We start from the raw sequence: 13,389 nt of genomic DNA on the forward strand, positions 1-13,389 counted from the left end.
CTAGAAGTTCCAAAGAAATCAAGGTAATTGGCAAGATATTAGCAAATACCAGACCTAATAAATACGTTCTTCAAACATCCGTGAATATAAAATGTTTTCCTCACTATAAAGTTTTGCAGAAAGCTGATGAATACAGTTGAAGCATATTTGTGCCTTATAAACTCTATGTCCACTATCTCTCTGCTGTTTTAAGTAAGTAATCATGTGTTCTTAAAAGGCAGGGAAAAAAGCTTGGCAGAACTTACTGGCAGACGTTAATTTTTCATAGTTTCACATCTTAGAGAAAAGGACATAGAAAAGTTAGGACACTTCTGAATCTCTAAGGGGACAACAGGAATTAGTTGTTTTTGCCTTTGCATGTTTAGACTTTATGAAAAACCTCAGAAATGTTTGCTCTTACTAGCGGTTCTCACTCCTCTGAGTTTGCTAGCAGGACTTCCATCCCCTGTGAAATTAGGATGAGGATCCCCCAGAAGGATGTTCTTTGTGATTTTTCAAAGATTGAAAGTGCGGGGCCGGTGCTGTGTCACACCAGGTTAACGCCCTGGCCTGAAACGCCGGCATCCCATATGGGCACTGGTTTGAGACCCGGCTGCTCCACTTCTGATCCAGATCTCTGCTGTAGCCTGGGAAAGCAGTAGAAAATGCCCCAAGTCCTTGGGCCCCTGCACCTTCATAGGAGTCCTGGAAGAAGCCCTTGGCTCCTGGCTTTGGATCGGCACAGCTCCAGCCGTTGCGGCCATCTGGGGAGTGAACCAGCGGATGGAAGACCTCTCTCTCTCTCTCTCTCTGCCTGTCCTCTCTCTGTGTAACTCTGACTTTCAAATAAATAAATAAATCTTTAAAAAAAAAAAAAGATTGAAAGTGCCATGCTAAGTGAGATTGAAACTCGCATTCTAGCATTTGTTGATTGCTCTGTGCCAGGCACTGTGTGAATCAGAGTCGACAGGAGGGAAGAGGAGTGTGACCTGCCACCATCCACATGCCTGCTACCTTCCGAAGCATTCCCGTACACGTTGCTTACTGCAGGGAATGAGCCCTCACTGCACAGGTCACAGTAGTCCCTTTCTAAACTCTGAAAGGCCTTGGTGGTGGCCCCCATAGTGCAGACCCTCTGGAACCCCAGGCCAAAGTTAGTCCCTCTGGGAGAAAGAACTCATTGAGAGTTACATAGCATTCAGGTCCACAGCCGACGACCCCAGCTTGATTCCAGAACTTCTCTGAATCCCAAGCACACATCCTAGCAGGAAGGAGAGTGACCAGCCGCCTAAATTTAGGGGACTTTAATAAGGTGCACTTTCAACCCAAGAGTCACTCGTGGCCTGGGCCTGTGCAGAAGTTGTAGACCTGAGTACATACATACCCTTGGTGTGTTCTTCTCTTCTTTCTGTGAGCCCCCATAGCAAAGAACACACAAGTACACGTGTGTTGGTGAACATGTCCCACCTGCTGCTGCACCAGAGAGGGGAGAGGGACCAGAGGGCCCACTGGAGGCCATGCTCTGAAATCCAGCCCGGTGGTGGGGAATGAAGCAAAGGAAGTAGCAGGGAGTAGAAGCCCATAAAGTAGGGTCCTGGGTCAGAGGAGTGGCCCAGGGGCCGGGGGCCCTCTCCTGTGACACCAACTGGGAGAGTGGTGATTCTTTCTCTTCCACGTGTGTCTGACTGTCTCACTTCCCTCTCCATCTCAAGCAAACAACACTTGATCTTTATCTAAACTTTGCAGAGAAAGCAGCAGCACACAATGCTGCCTGTCCCATCCTCCCTTCCCCAGTGTGTTCTCCTGGTGTTTCCGGCTTTCCCAACAGTGCAGGGCAGCATTAAATCTTAAAGAGGATGCCTTTAGTGCATTGTGTTGCTGAGCCATGCGCCAAAACGAAACGAAACAAAAACCCCTGTGTGGTGGCTGACCAGGGTGCCTAGACAAGGATGGCTGTGTGGATGAGTGTGCACACCTCTCTTTTCTCCCTAAATCAGTGTGGATTAATACAGAGAATCCTACCTCTACTCCTATTTTCCAAAGTGGTAGCACATGATGAAATCCTGCCCGGAATATAGATCCTAAATGTATGTCTGCTTTTACCGTTATTACTACTACTAATTAAAATTTTTAAGATTTATTTATTTTGCCGGCGCTGCAGCTCAATAGGCTAATCCCTCTGCCTGTGGCGCCGGCACAGCGGGTTCTAGTCCCGGTCGGGGCGCCGGATTCTGTCCCGGTTGCCCCTCTTCCAGGCCAGCTCTCTGCTGTGGCCCGGGAATGCAGTGGAGGATGGCCCGGGGTCCTTGAGCCCTGCACCCACATGGGAGACCAGGAAAAGTACCTGGCTCCCGGCTTCGGATCAGCGCGGTGCACCAGCCGCAGCGCGCCAGCTGCAGCAACCATTGGAGGGTGAACCAACGGTAAAGGAAGACCTTTCTGTCTCTCTCACTGTCCACTCTGCCTGTCAAAAAAAAAAAAAAAAAGAGAGATTTATTTATTTTATTTGAAAGTCAGGGTTTCACAGAAAGAGGAGAGGCAGAGAGGCGGGGGTGGGGGGAGGTCTTCCATTCAATGGTTCACTCCCCAGTTGGCCGCAGTGGCCGGAGCTGTGCTGATCCAAAGCCAGGAGCCAGGAGTCTCCTCCCGGTCTCCCATGCGGGTGCAGGGGCCCAAGGACTTGGGCCATCTTCTACTGCTTTCCCAGGCCATAGCAGAGAGCTGGATCAGAAGTGGAGCAGCCAGGTCTTGAACCAGCGCCCATATGGGATGCTGGCACTTCAGGCTAGGGCGTTAATCCGCTGTACCACAGCACCAGCCGCACTACTAATTAAATTTTAAAGATTAATTTGTTTGAAAAGTAGAACGATAGAGAAATCTTCCATCTGCTGTTTGCTCCCCAAATGCCCGCAACTGCCAAGGCTGGACCAAAGATGCTATCCAAGAACTCCATCCAGGTCACCTGTGTGAGCCACAGGGACTCCCATACTTGAACCATTATCTACTGTCCCTCAGGCCTCCCAGCAGGACCCTGGATCAGAAGCAGAGAGGCTGGGGACGGAACCAGGCATCCAATATGGGGTGCAGGCATCCCGAGCAGCGGCTGAAGCTGCCGTGCCACACGTGCCCACTCCTACTTTGAGTCACCAATGTCAGAACTTTCTCCTGCCTTTAGCAGGAGAAAGGATGAATGAATTGTTGGAAGTATGTGCTCTCAAAGCCAGGCCCCTACACAGGGGCTGAACTTGAACCTCCCTTGAGTAGAGGTTCTGCATGCACGGTCAAGGTGTGTTTGGCATTCCAGTTTAATGGTGTCCCCTTTTAACCTTTCCATGAACAGTTTCTGGCTCTGGCTGGAATTGTGGCGTCTCAACTCTTATTACCAACACACAGAAGCCCACCGGGATCGCCGATGTATATAGCAAGTTCCGCCCGGTGAAACGGGTTTCCCCACTGAAACACCAGCCGGAGACCCTGGACAGCAATGAAAGCGATGATCAAAAGAACCAGAAGGGGGACCTCCAGAAAGGGGGTGATTCTGATGCAGGCCCCCAGCCTGAGGAGCTGGGCCCCGAAGAGGGAGTCGGGGGCCTGCCTGGGAAGGGCTCGGAGCCCAGCCCGGCGCTGGGCGAGCTGGAGCACTATGACCTCGACATGGATGAGATCCTGGATGTGCCTTACATCAAGTCCAACCAACAGCTTGCCTCTTTCAGCAAGGTGGCTTCAGACAAAAGGATTTTGGGTTTATGCACGACCATCAACGGCCTCGCCACCGGCAAAGCCTGCTGTGCAGGAGGTGCCGAGAACCCACCACCCACCACAACGCCCTTCTGTGTCCTGTCTCCCGTGAAAAGCCCTCACCTGAGAAAAGCATCCACTGCCATCCGCGATCAGCACAAGCTGGGCCCGGAAGAATCTGAGAGCGCGCCCGCTCTGGTTTCTTGTGTCTCTGCGTATGAGCCTGAGACCCAGAGCAGAGACTTCCCAAACAAGGCCTTCGCAGAACCACATGGCGGAAAGGCCGAGAAGGCACTGCCCGACTGCCAGCTCCGGGCCTTCCGCCTGCCGTGCTCGGCCGCAGAAGCCACGCTGGAGGAGCAGGTCAACGGCGTGAGCTGGCCCACTTGCCAGGGCCCCGAGGAGAAGACTGAGCACCAGAAGAAAGTCAAGAGCATCCTGAACATTGTCAGAGAAGGGCAGATCTCGCTCCTGGTGAGTAGCCGCTCGCGTGGCAAGCGCCTTCCTGATCTCAAGACTGTCTTTATCAGCTCCGCTTGTTAGGAACGGACTGATGGTGCAGCTGTTTGGCTTCTTGCTTAATCTGTGGCTTGCTTTGGGTGAGAGATGTGTCCCATTGCATTTTTAAATAAGAAGTCTGGAGGTTAATAGGGGAAAGCAATTAGTTACAGAGGAGTGTTGTTTCATCTCAACTTTGCATGAATTCTGCTGGAGTAAAGGCTCTTAATCTAAGACAAAAACAACCCAGAGCCAGCACGATCTTGTTTCTCAGGTGGTCCTGAATGCTCTCACTGTTTGGGGGATGTCAGTTCCTCGCTGGTGGTGGACCTGCCAGATACGTGAACAGAGCCTCTTCTGTTTGATCCTGGCCACTGTGCAGAAGAGGTGGACCGGGGTGTTTGAGGAGTGTCTGCAGATAGAGGCTCACCCCACAGCTGGCCTGCCTGCTGACCCCCAGGGATTTGTCACTCAGTTCCAGGTCTCCTCTTCTAGAGAGGCTCCCCCAAGGATTCTAGACGTTGGTGTCCGAAAAAATCTTTTCCGCTTAGGCTCCCAAACTGAGACAGCATTGATGTACCTACATCGTCCCTTAGCTGCTTCCAGACTTGGATCAAACAGCAGCGAGCCCGGGCACACACTGGGATGCTAATCAGAGTCTCATTCAGGAGAATCATGGCACCTTGGCAGTGGGATTCTGCTGAGTGTAAGCCGTACAGAGATTAAGTACAGCGTGCTTGGTCTGTAAAAACAAGTGGTCTTGTAATAGGGCAATATGACTGAACAACTTTACCAAATCATTTTTCTTTCTCCTGAAAAAGTCTTTTTCCATTGTCCCAGCCCCTCCCCTCTCACTCTCTTTGGTCCTTGCCCTGTTTCCCTGTTTCCTGAGTGTTAACCCCTCCATTCACACCCCATTGCTGTCCACCTGTCACACCCATGGGACCTGACTTCACTAGAGGTGAGAAAACCAAAGGCCAGGGAGCCTCCAGTTGCCTCAGAGTTGCGGGGAGGGGCTGTGTCCCAGGTGCCCACCACAGCGCAAGTAGAAGCAGGCGTTTTGTAGTCTGCAGTCCAGCCAGCTCTGCAGTTCCTGGCCAGCTTAACACCTGCAGTGGGGAATGAAACCCAGCCCCTAGGCCAGCACCGCAGCTCAATAGGCTAATCCTCCACCTTGCGGCGCCGGCACACCGGGTTCTAGTCCCAGTCGGGGCGCCAGATTCTGTCCCGGTTGCCCTTCTTCCAGGCCAGCTCTCTGCTGTGGCCAGGGAGTGCAGTGGAGGATGGCCCAAGTGCTTGGGCCCTGCACCCCATGGGAGACCAGGAGAAGCACCTGGCTCCTGCCTTCGGATCAGCACACTGTGCTGGCCGTAGCACACCGGCTGCGGTGGCCATTGGAGGGTGAACCAATGGCAAAGGAAGACCTTTCTCTCTGTCTCTCTCTCACTGTCCACTCTGCCTGTTGAAAAAAAAAAAAAAAAAAGAAAGAAACCCAGCCCCAGCCCTCAAGGACTTTGTCCAGACGTAGAGGAGACAGACAAGAAGCCTGCCAATTAATGTCATTGCACTTGGTTGCAAAGCCAGCCAGCTCACCGGCCCTGCCCTGGTGCCGGGTCTGACGTGAGGAGCAGTCTCACGGGAACTCATGACCTAAAACGTGTCCTACCAGCAAACAGCAGGCAACTCTGACTTGCCAGGTACCCGTGCCGCCCGCACGGCCCATGTCTTCTGCCCGGTGCCCGCGGCATCTGGTCCTCAGTTTTCTCATCTCGCTCTTCGCCAGCCACACCTCGCCGCAGACAACCTGGACAAGATTCACGACGAGAACGGGAACAACCTGCTGCACATCGCCGCCTCGCAGGGCCACGCCGAGTGCCTGCAGCACCTCACCTCCCTCATGGGGGAAGACGGCCTCAATGAGCGCAACGCGGGCAAGCTGACCCCCGCGGGCCTGGCCATCAAGGTGAGCATGGGGACTGGGCACTCTGCCGCCGAGAGCTGCCCTGCTGCTTCCCAGGGGTCCTCGGGAGCTTCAGGGTAGGAAGGGGGGGGGGCGCTGTATCACACATACAGCAAGTGAGCGTGGGTCTCCCGCATCACTGGTGCTTTGAGGTTTGGAGACTGTACTCCAGTTTACTGTCCAACGAGGTCAGATCTAAATCGGCTAAGAAAGAAGCGGGAGAGTGGTCAGGGGGGTTCTCGTCCTCAGCATGGCTATGATTTGGATTCTCACCCACACCTGGTTCTGTTTGGTCTTTTCCCTGATATGAGAAGACTGAGCGAGGGAAAGGCGCACTGGAAGGGTTATAGGCACTGCAGCTTTTGAGCTGATAAAGTGGGCTTTTGACAGATCCCATCCCAAGCTGTAACGTCCTCAGTGTCACTTGTGCGAAGTTTGAGTGTCGCTTTTGAGTTTAGCTCTCGGGGAACACGGTTTGCTGTCAACAACTGCACACATCAGTGCTAACCTCTGGTTAAAACCTAAAACCTGCACGCACACGGACGTGGCAGTGCGGCTCATGGTCCTGGAGGGAGTGCCTCTAACATCTAGCACATCACGGGGAGGTTAGCTGTTAAACCAAGATTACTTTTAAGATCTTTGGCAAATAAATGCAGAATTCAGTCATCTTTATTAAAAAGCCAGAAGTGACGTTCAGGGAAATAGAATACATCTGGTGCTTCTACATTGCTGTTTTGCTTGACATAAAAGGTGTGCCTTCTACAAGCTGTGTGATCATAATTTTTATAGATGGGATTATGTTGAAACTGGGGAAACTTGCTGGTTAAAGAACTCTGCTTGTGAATTTGTGAGAAAACATGTTACATCTGAAAAGCAATCAGTTGCTATCTGAACCCTAATATATCTTATATGCGCGGCTGAATTTTATATCTTTAATTTGTTCACCAGTCAGTAAAGTTCTATATGTTTAAAAAGTTTCCTTTTTTAAATCTTGGCTCAGTGGCAAGGTAGAGCTTCCACAATGGTGCAGAAGCTAATCATTTTATAAAACAGGAAAGTGATGATGTTGGTGGACGTTGTTTTCCTCTGCTTGTGAATCTTACATCAAGTTTAGAGCTACAGTGCAGGCAGCCATCCTGAAGAACCAGGAATCAAATGTGAGGTCAAAATTCAGTGTGACTGAGCTCAACTGTGTGTCCAGCACCAGCTACTGTGTAGGGGACAGCATGCGGATGTGAGTAGGACATAGTCCCCTCCCCGCCCCTTTTTTATTTTTTTTTTTTTTGACAGGCAGAGTGGACAGTGAGAGAGAGAGAGACACAGAGAGAAAGGTCTTCCTTTGCCGTTGGTTCACCCTCCAATGGCCGCCACGGCTGATGCACTGTGGCCGGCGCACCGCGCTGATCCGATGGCAGGAGCCAGGAGCCAGGTGCTTCTCCTGGTCTCCCATGGGGTGCAGGGCCCAAGGACTTGGGCCATCCTCCACTGCACTCCCTGGCCACAGCAGAGAGCTGGCCTGGAAGAGGGACAACCGGGACAGAATCCGGTGCCCCGACTGGGACTAGAAGCCGGTGTGCCGGCGCCGCAAGGCAGAGGATTAGCCTAGTGAGCCGGGGCGCCGGCCAACATAGACCCTTTTCTACAGGAGCTTGTAGCCTGGTGGCTAAGACAGTTATCAGTAATGCAGACTCAGGACGTCAGTCCTGTGGTAGGACAGGGTTGGGTGTGGCCATCAGTGGCCTTGCAACAGTGATGAATGGGATTTTTCTGACATCAGTGAACACTGACATTGACCTGGATGCCTTAGTGTTTATAAAATACAGTTCTTGCTTTTCATGACCAGTGATGAATTGTTTATCTCCTAACTATCTAGTTGGATAAAAACTTTTTAAAAATGTGTGTGCCCTAGTGCTTGTTTTGATAGATTAATCATCTCTGCGTAGGAAGGTACAAAAGAAACAGCGGTCACATAGCCAGCCCTCGGAATCGGCAGCTTCTGCAGTATCTGTGCATACTAAGCCTTAATTCATCCCGAAGCTCCCCCAGTCAACACAGGATCACCACTACACAGTCAGTATGCAAGCTGACATAGAAATTAATTTTTGTATCTGAATGAAAGAACATATATCAAACCCATAAGACTCAAACGCTCTTACAGATTTGGGGTCTCAGATTTTTATGTTTTGCTTCCGAGCAATGAATGGGGAAATGGACATGTTCTTCTATTCCTTTATTTAATGTAGAATTTGCAAAAGCAGTAAATACCATTATGTTACAACAAGTACCACCCTCTGTCCTGATGTGTTTCCTGCGTCAGTCCGTTCAGCATGTGTGATGGACGTTGATGAACCTGAGTGAGTCCTAAGGAGTCGTCATTGTTCTGTTGGAGGACCTGGTTTTGAACACCAGGAGCCTACTGGTGCTGTTTCACCTCATAAAACACTGTGCCGACAGCCCTGCTGCCACTGCAGACGCGCACTTGGTCCAGAAGGGCAGGAGCTGCTTGCACCCTAGGCCTGGCTGATGGGAAGCAGAGTCAGAGAGAGGCTCTCAGATGAACTCATTCCCCGGGAAAGGGTGTTCTGAAGTCCAACCAGGGCTTAGGAACCTCTCCCCGACTCCTGCAGATTGCATCGTGTGCTTTCTGGGAACCCAGGATTAGGTGCTGTGGGAGTTCAGGGCTTTATTGAGTGCCCTTTGGAAACGATTAAGCAAAGTAATTGGAAGGAGACGTTTCTGCAGGGTGAGGGTAGTGTGTTTCCTAAAACGGGATCAGCAGGAGAAATTATGTGGGGAGCCAAACAGACTTGGATTGAAATAGCCTTAATTCTCGTTTCGTTTCTCATTCGGTCCTCCTAATGAAGCCCAAAGGCCCAGGCCGCTGCTGGTGATGACATGACTGCAGACACAGACCCTCACTGACATTCTTCTGTAACACGCATTCAGTGACCCCGGCTAGAGATTTGGCAGGCAAAGATCTCCTGCTAAAAGGCAGTAACTGGGTTGGTTTTCCTGGTGTGCGTATTTGGAGCAGGTGATGCTGATTTCAAGCTCCTGCTGGTGATCCAGTTTCCTCCTCCCTTTGTCACAGCATGTTGTTTGTTTTAACTGTTGCCTCCCTGACTAACTCAGCCTAATACATCTCGCAGAACACTCTGCCCAAAGACAGCACACTACACAACTTTGTCAAGTGCACATGCTATAAAACCAAGTCTCAAATTTAAAAGGATTGAAATACAGTTAGGTCCTTCATCTGTAATAGAAAGCAATCAAGGCCGGCGCCGCGGCTCAACAGGCTAATCCTCCTCCGCCTTGCAGCGCCGGCACACCGGGTTCTAGTCCCGGTCGGGGTGCCAGATTCTGTCCTGGTTGCCCCTCTTCCAGGCCAGCTCTCTGCTGTGGCCCGGGAGTGCAGTGGAGGATGGCACAAGTGCTTGGGTCCTGCACCCGCATGGGAGACCAGGGTAAGTACCTGGCTCCTGCCTTCGGATTAGTGCAGTGCGCCGGCTGCAGCGCACCGGCCACGGTGGCCATTGGAGGGTGAACCAACGGCAAAGGAAGACTTTTCTCTCTCTCTCTCTCTCTCTCTCACTGTCCACTCTGCCTGTAAAAAAAAAAAAAAAAGAAAAAAAAAAAGAAAGCAATCAAAAGTTAGTAACAGGAGGAAATTTGGGATAGTCACAAATATGCAAGATTAACACACTCCAAAATTATCTGTCAAAGAAGAAATCACAAGGGAAATTAGAGAACATTTGGAGATGAATCATAGGTGACAACCAAAGCAGTGCTTAGTGGACTACTTCCAGCTGTAAATGCCTGTGTTAAAAAGGAGGAAGGCAAAGAGGAGGAAGAAGAAAGCTCTCAGATCACCTAACTGTGCACCTGAGGAATGAGGGAAATAGTAAAATTTGAATCGAAATAAATCTGATAGAGAATAGAAAAATAAAGAAAACAACAAAACCAAATTTGGTTCTCTGAAAAGATGTAAAAAAGATGAACCTTTAAAGACTGACAGAAAAGGAGAAGGCTGAAGTGACTATAATCAGAAATGAGTTCTGTGTAAATAATCAAATATATAAACCATCTCGCCTCACAGACGATCAGTATGGTCCCCCTTCCTTTCCTTATTTGGAAGAAATGGAGGACATGGTATAGCGATTTTGTTTTTGCTTGTTTGTTTTTTTAATTCTGTTAGGAAATGCTTGGCCTGCTTGAACTGTGAAGGTTGCAGAGTCTGTACTGAAGGCATTAGGCATAAAAGAGTGGGTAGAGTGGAGAGAGTCCACTAAGGAAAATGTGACACCCTGGGGTCAGTCACAGCCAGGACACCATTCCCACCCCCTGAGCCTCAGGAGGCCAGGGAAAGAGCAGCTGTAGGAGCCTGAGATAGAGAGGGCTTGGCTGGGAGCAGGCTTCGTGGTGCAGCGGGTTAAGCCGCCACTTAGGACGCCACATCCCGTATCAGAGTGCTTGAGGTTGCTTTGCTTCCAATCCAGCTTCCTGCTAGTGACCACCCTGTGAGGCAGCAGGAGATGTGAGCATTTGTGGGGTAAACCAGGAGGTGGAGGTTCTCTCTCTCTCTCTCCCCTCCCCCCTCTCCTCTCCCCTTCTGCTTTTCAAATAAATAAACTTTTTTTAAAAAAAGGACTGACTGGTTTTTGACCTTGACTGATGGAAGGACTGATCTCCCATGGCAGCCCCATGCAGGGAGCCAGGAGCAGAAGGACCTCAACCTCACTCTTGTTTTCTGAGCTCTTGGCACTGCTATCCACCAGCCAAACCAAGCCAGGAGCCAAGCAGCCAGGAGCCAGCCCGTGCAGACCAACCTCCCCCATGGCACAGAAGGGGAGTGTCGAAAGGGGACTGGGGCACTGGAAGCTGTTTCAGCAAATAGCGCCAGCAGAACATTTGTATGGGAACAGTGGTGAGTTCCCACTTGAAATCCCATTGTCAGGGCTGGTGTTGTAGCACACTGGGTTAAGCTAATGCCTACAGTGGTAGCATCACATCTGGGCTCTGGTTTGTGTTCCAGCTGCTTCACTTCCAATCCAGCTCCCTGTTAATGGCCTGGGAAAAGTAGCAGAAGATGGCCTAAGTGTTTGGGCCCCTGCCACCCATGTGGGAGACCTGGGTGAAGCTCCTGGCTCCTGGCGTCAGCCTGGCTCAGCTCTGGCCATTGCAACTATCTGGAGAGTGAACCAGTGGATGGAAGATCGTGTATCTCTGTCTCCCCCCCCCCCCCTCTCTCTCTCTCTAACTGCCTTTCAAGTAAATGATTAAGTCTTGAAAAGAAAAGAAATCCCATTGTCCACATAGGAGAAGAGAAAGAGTGGGCAGATTGCCCCCTCTGTCTTGCTTTTAGAATAGACTTTTTCCCTTGAGAACATGGTTAAGTGTTAGGATTCTAAAAATAGAGAACAGATCCCATTGTGCTAGCACAGTGCTACCCGTAAGGAAACCTTCGCTGGCTGCAAGCCCACGCTAGCTGTTTTCTCCCGTACTGGAAGCCCACGCTGAGCACAGCAGGTCGGCACCTCCGTGTCTCCATTGTCTGCGGGAGGTGCTGGGAGAAGCTCCGTGTGCCCGGATCAGTAGAAGGAGGCTCTGTTGCGTGTGTACTAAGTGTACGTGCTTTATCTCATTGAACCTTCACATAGCGTCATGAGGTTTCACTGTCTCCCCCTGCTGTTTCACACATGAGAAATTATCAGAGAGGAAGAGGCATCATCCGCATCTTTTAAGCGATAAAGATTTCGTTCTGCTTCAGAGGCTGTGTCTGGGTGTTAATCCTTAGGTTATACGTACGCACTAGTCAGTGAGTGGGAGGGAAGCCCCCCACAGCGTGTGTGGACTCTGCTGTGTCTGCTCACCTGTCTTCATCACTTTTTGAAACGCTCACCGTGCCAGAGAGTACATACTTAGTAATGGTTTACAGATGGAGGAGAAGTTTAGTTTTTTTAAAATTCATACTTATTTTTCAAAAGACAGAGGAAGAGATCTTCCATCTGCTGGCTCATTCTCCAAATGCCCACAGCTGCCAGGGCTGTGCCATGCCAATGTTAGGAGCCCAGAACCCGTGGATCTCTCATGTGGGTGGCAGGGGCCCAAGTACCCTGTACATCAGCAGGAAGCTGGAATTGGAAGTAGAGCCAGGACTCAGATCCAGGCACTCTGTTGTGGGATGCAGGTGTCCCGAGCAGTGTCTGAGGGAATGACCGCCAGTGAACACTACAGGATCTTCTGGGCTGATGGAAATGGCCTGTGTCTAAATTGAAATTGTAGCGGCCGGCGCCGCGGCTCACTAGGCTAATCCTCCGCCTTGCGGCGCCGGCACACCAGGTTCTAGTTCCGGTCGGGGCACCGGATTCTGTCCTGGTTGCCCCTCTTCCAGGCCAGCTCTCTGCTGTGGCCTGGGAGTGCAGTGGAGGATGGCCCAAGTGCTTGGGCCCTGCACCCCATGGGAGACCAGGAGAAGCACCTGGCTCCTGCCATAGGATCAGTGCGGTGCGCCGGCTACAGCGCGCCGGCCACGGTGGCCATTGGAGGGTGAACCAACGGCAAAGGAAGACCTTTCTCTCTGTCTCTGTCTCTCACTGTCCACTCTGCCTGTCAAAAATAAATAAATAAATAAATAAATAGAAATTGTAGCTACTAGAATACATGTATTTGTCAAAATTCATCAGATTATACACTTAAAAGGAGTATATTTATAGGGTGCAAATTATGCCTCAATAAAGTTACTTTAACATTAAAATTATGAAAACCTGCTGAGGAGGTTCTGATGTAAAAAAAAAGAAAAGAGAAATTAGGAACTTGTGTTTAAGTAAAAATTTTGCAGTTGATTTAGAGATAGGACCAGAAATCATGGTTATAATATGTGATGTCTTCCCTTGGTGAAGTTGCCATCTCTGAGGTGTTTTTCAAACTTGAATTACCTTGACTTCTCTCTCCCTTTCTTTCTGTGCATCTAGAACGGCCAGCTGGAGTGTGTGCGCTGGATGGTGAGTGAGACGGAAGCCATCGCAGAGCTGAGTTGTTCCAGGGACTTCCCCAGCCTCATCCATTACGCGGGCTGCTATGGCCAGGTACGCGGGCGGAGCCCCCTGTCGTTGCTTCCCTGTAACACTCCTCTTTTGATTATTGGTCCGCCAGAATCCATAAGAAATTCTTAAAAGTAGGTCTAAGAATTCATAATCAGTGATTTTTTTGTGGCT

The 13,389-nt window shown here is 50.5% G+C and overlaps 1 protein-coding gene across 9 annotated transcripts in view; it reads left to right on the plus strand.

Annotated features, from left to right (window-relative positions):
- Positions 1 to 13,389, plus strand: part of SNCAIP (synuclein alpha interacting protein) — a 167,794-nt gene that overhangs the window by 122,941 nt on the left and 31,464 nt on the right. For all 9 annotated transcript variants that reach the window (XM_051844129.3, XM_070076039.2, XM_051844130.3 and 6 more), the window contains exons 4-6: positions 3,320 to 4,191; positions 5,999 to 6,178; positions 13,147 to 13,260. In XM_051844129.3, the coding sequence (XP_051700089.3) occupies positions 3,320 to 4,191; positions 5,999 to 6,178; positions 13,147 to 13,260 (1,166 nt within the window). The remainder of the gene's footprint in view (positions 1 to 3,319; positions 4,192 to 5,998; positions 6,179 to 13,146; positions 13,261 to 13,389) is intronic.

The sequence above is a fragment of the Oryctolagus cuniculus genome, chromosome 6, assembly GCF_051225735.1.
Source record: "Oryctolagus cuniculus isolate XC-2025 breed Fujian yellow rabbit chromosome 6, ASM5122573v1, whole genome shotgun sequence".
In the NCBI taxonomy this organism is placed as follows: Eukaryota; Metazoa; Chordata; class Mammalia; order Lagomorpha; family Leporidae; genus Oryctolagus; species Oryctolagus cuniculus.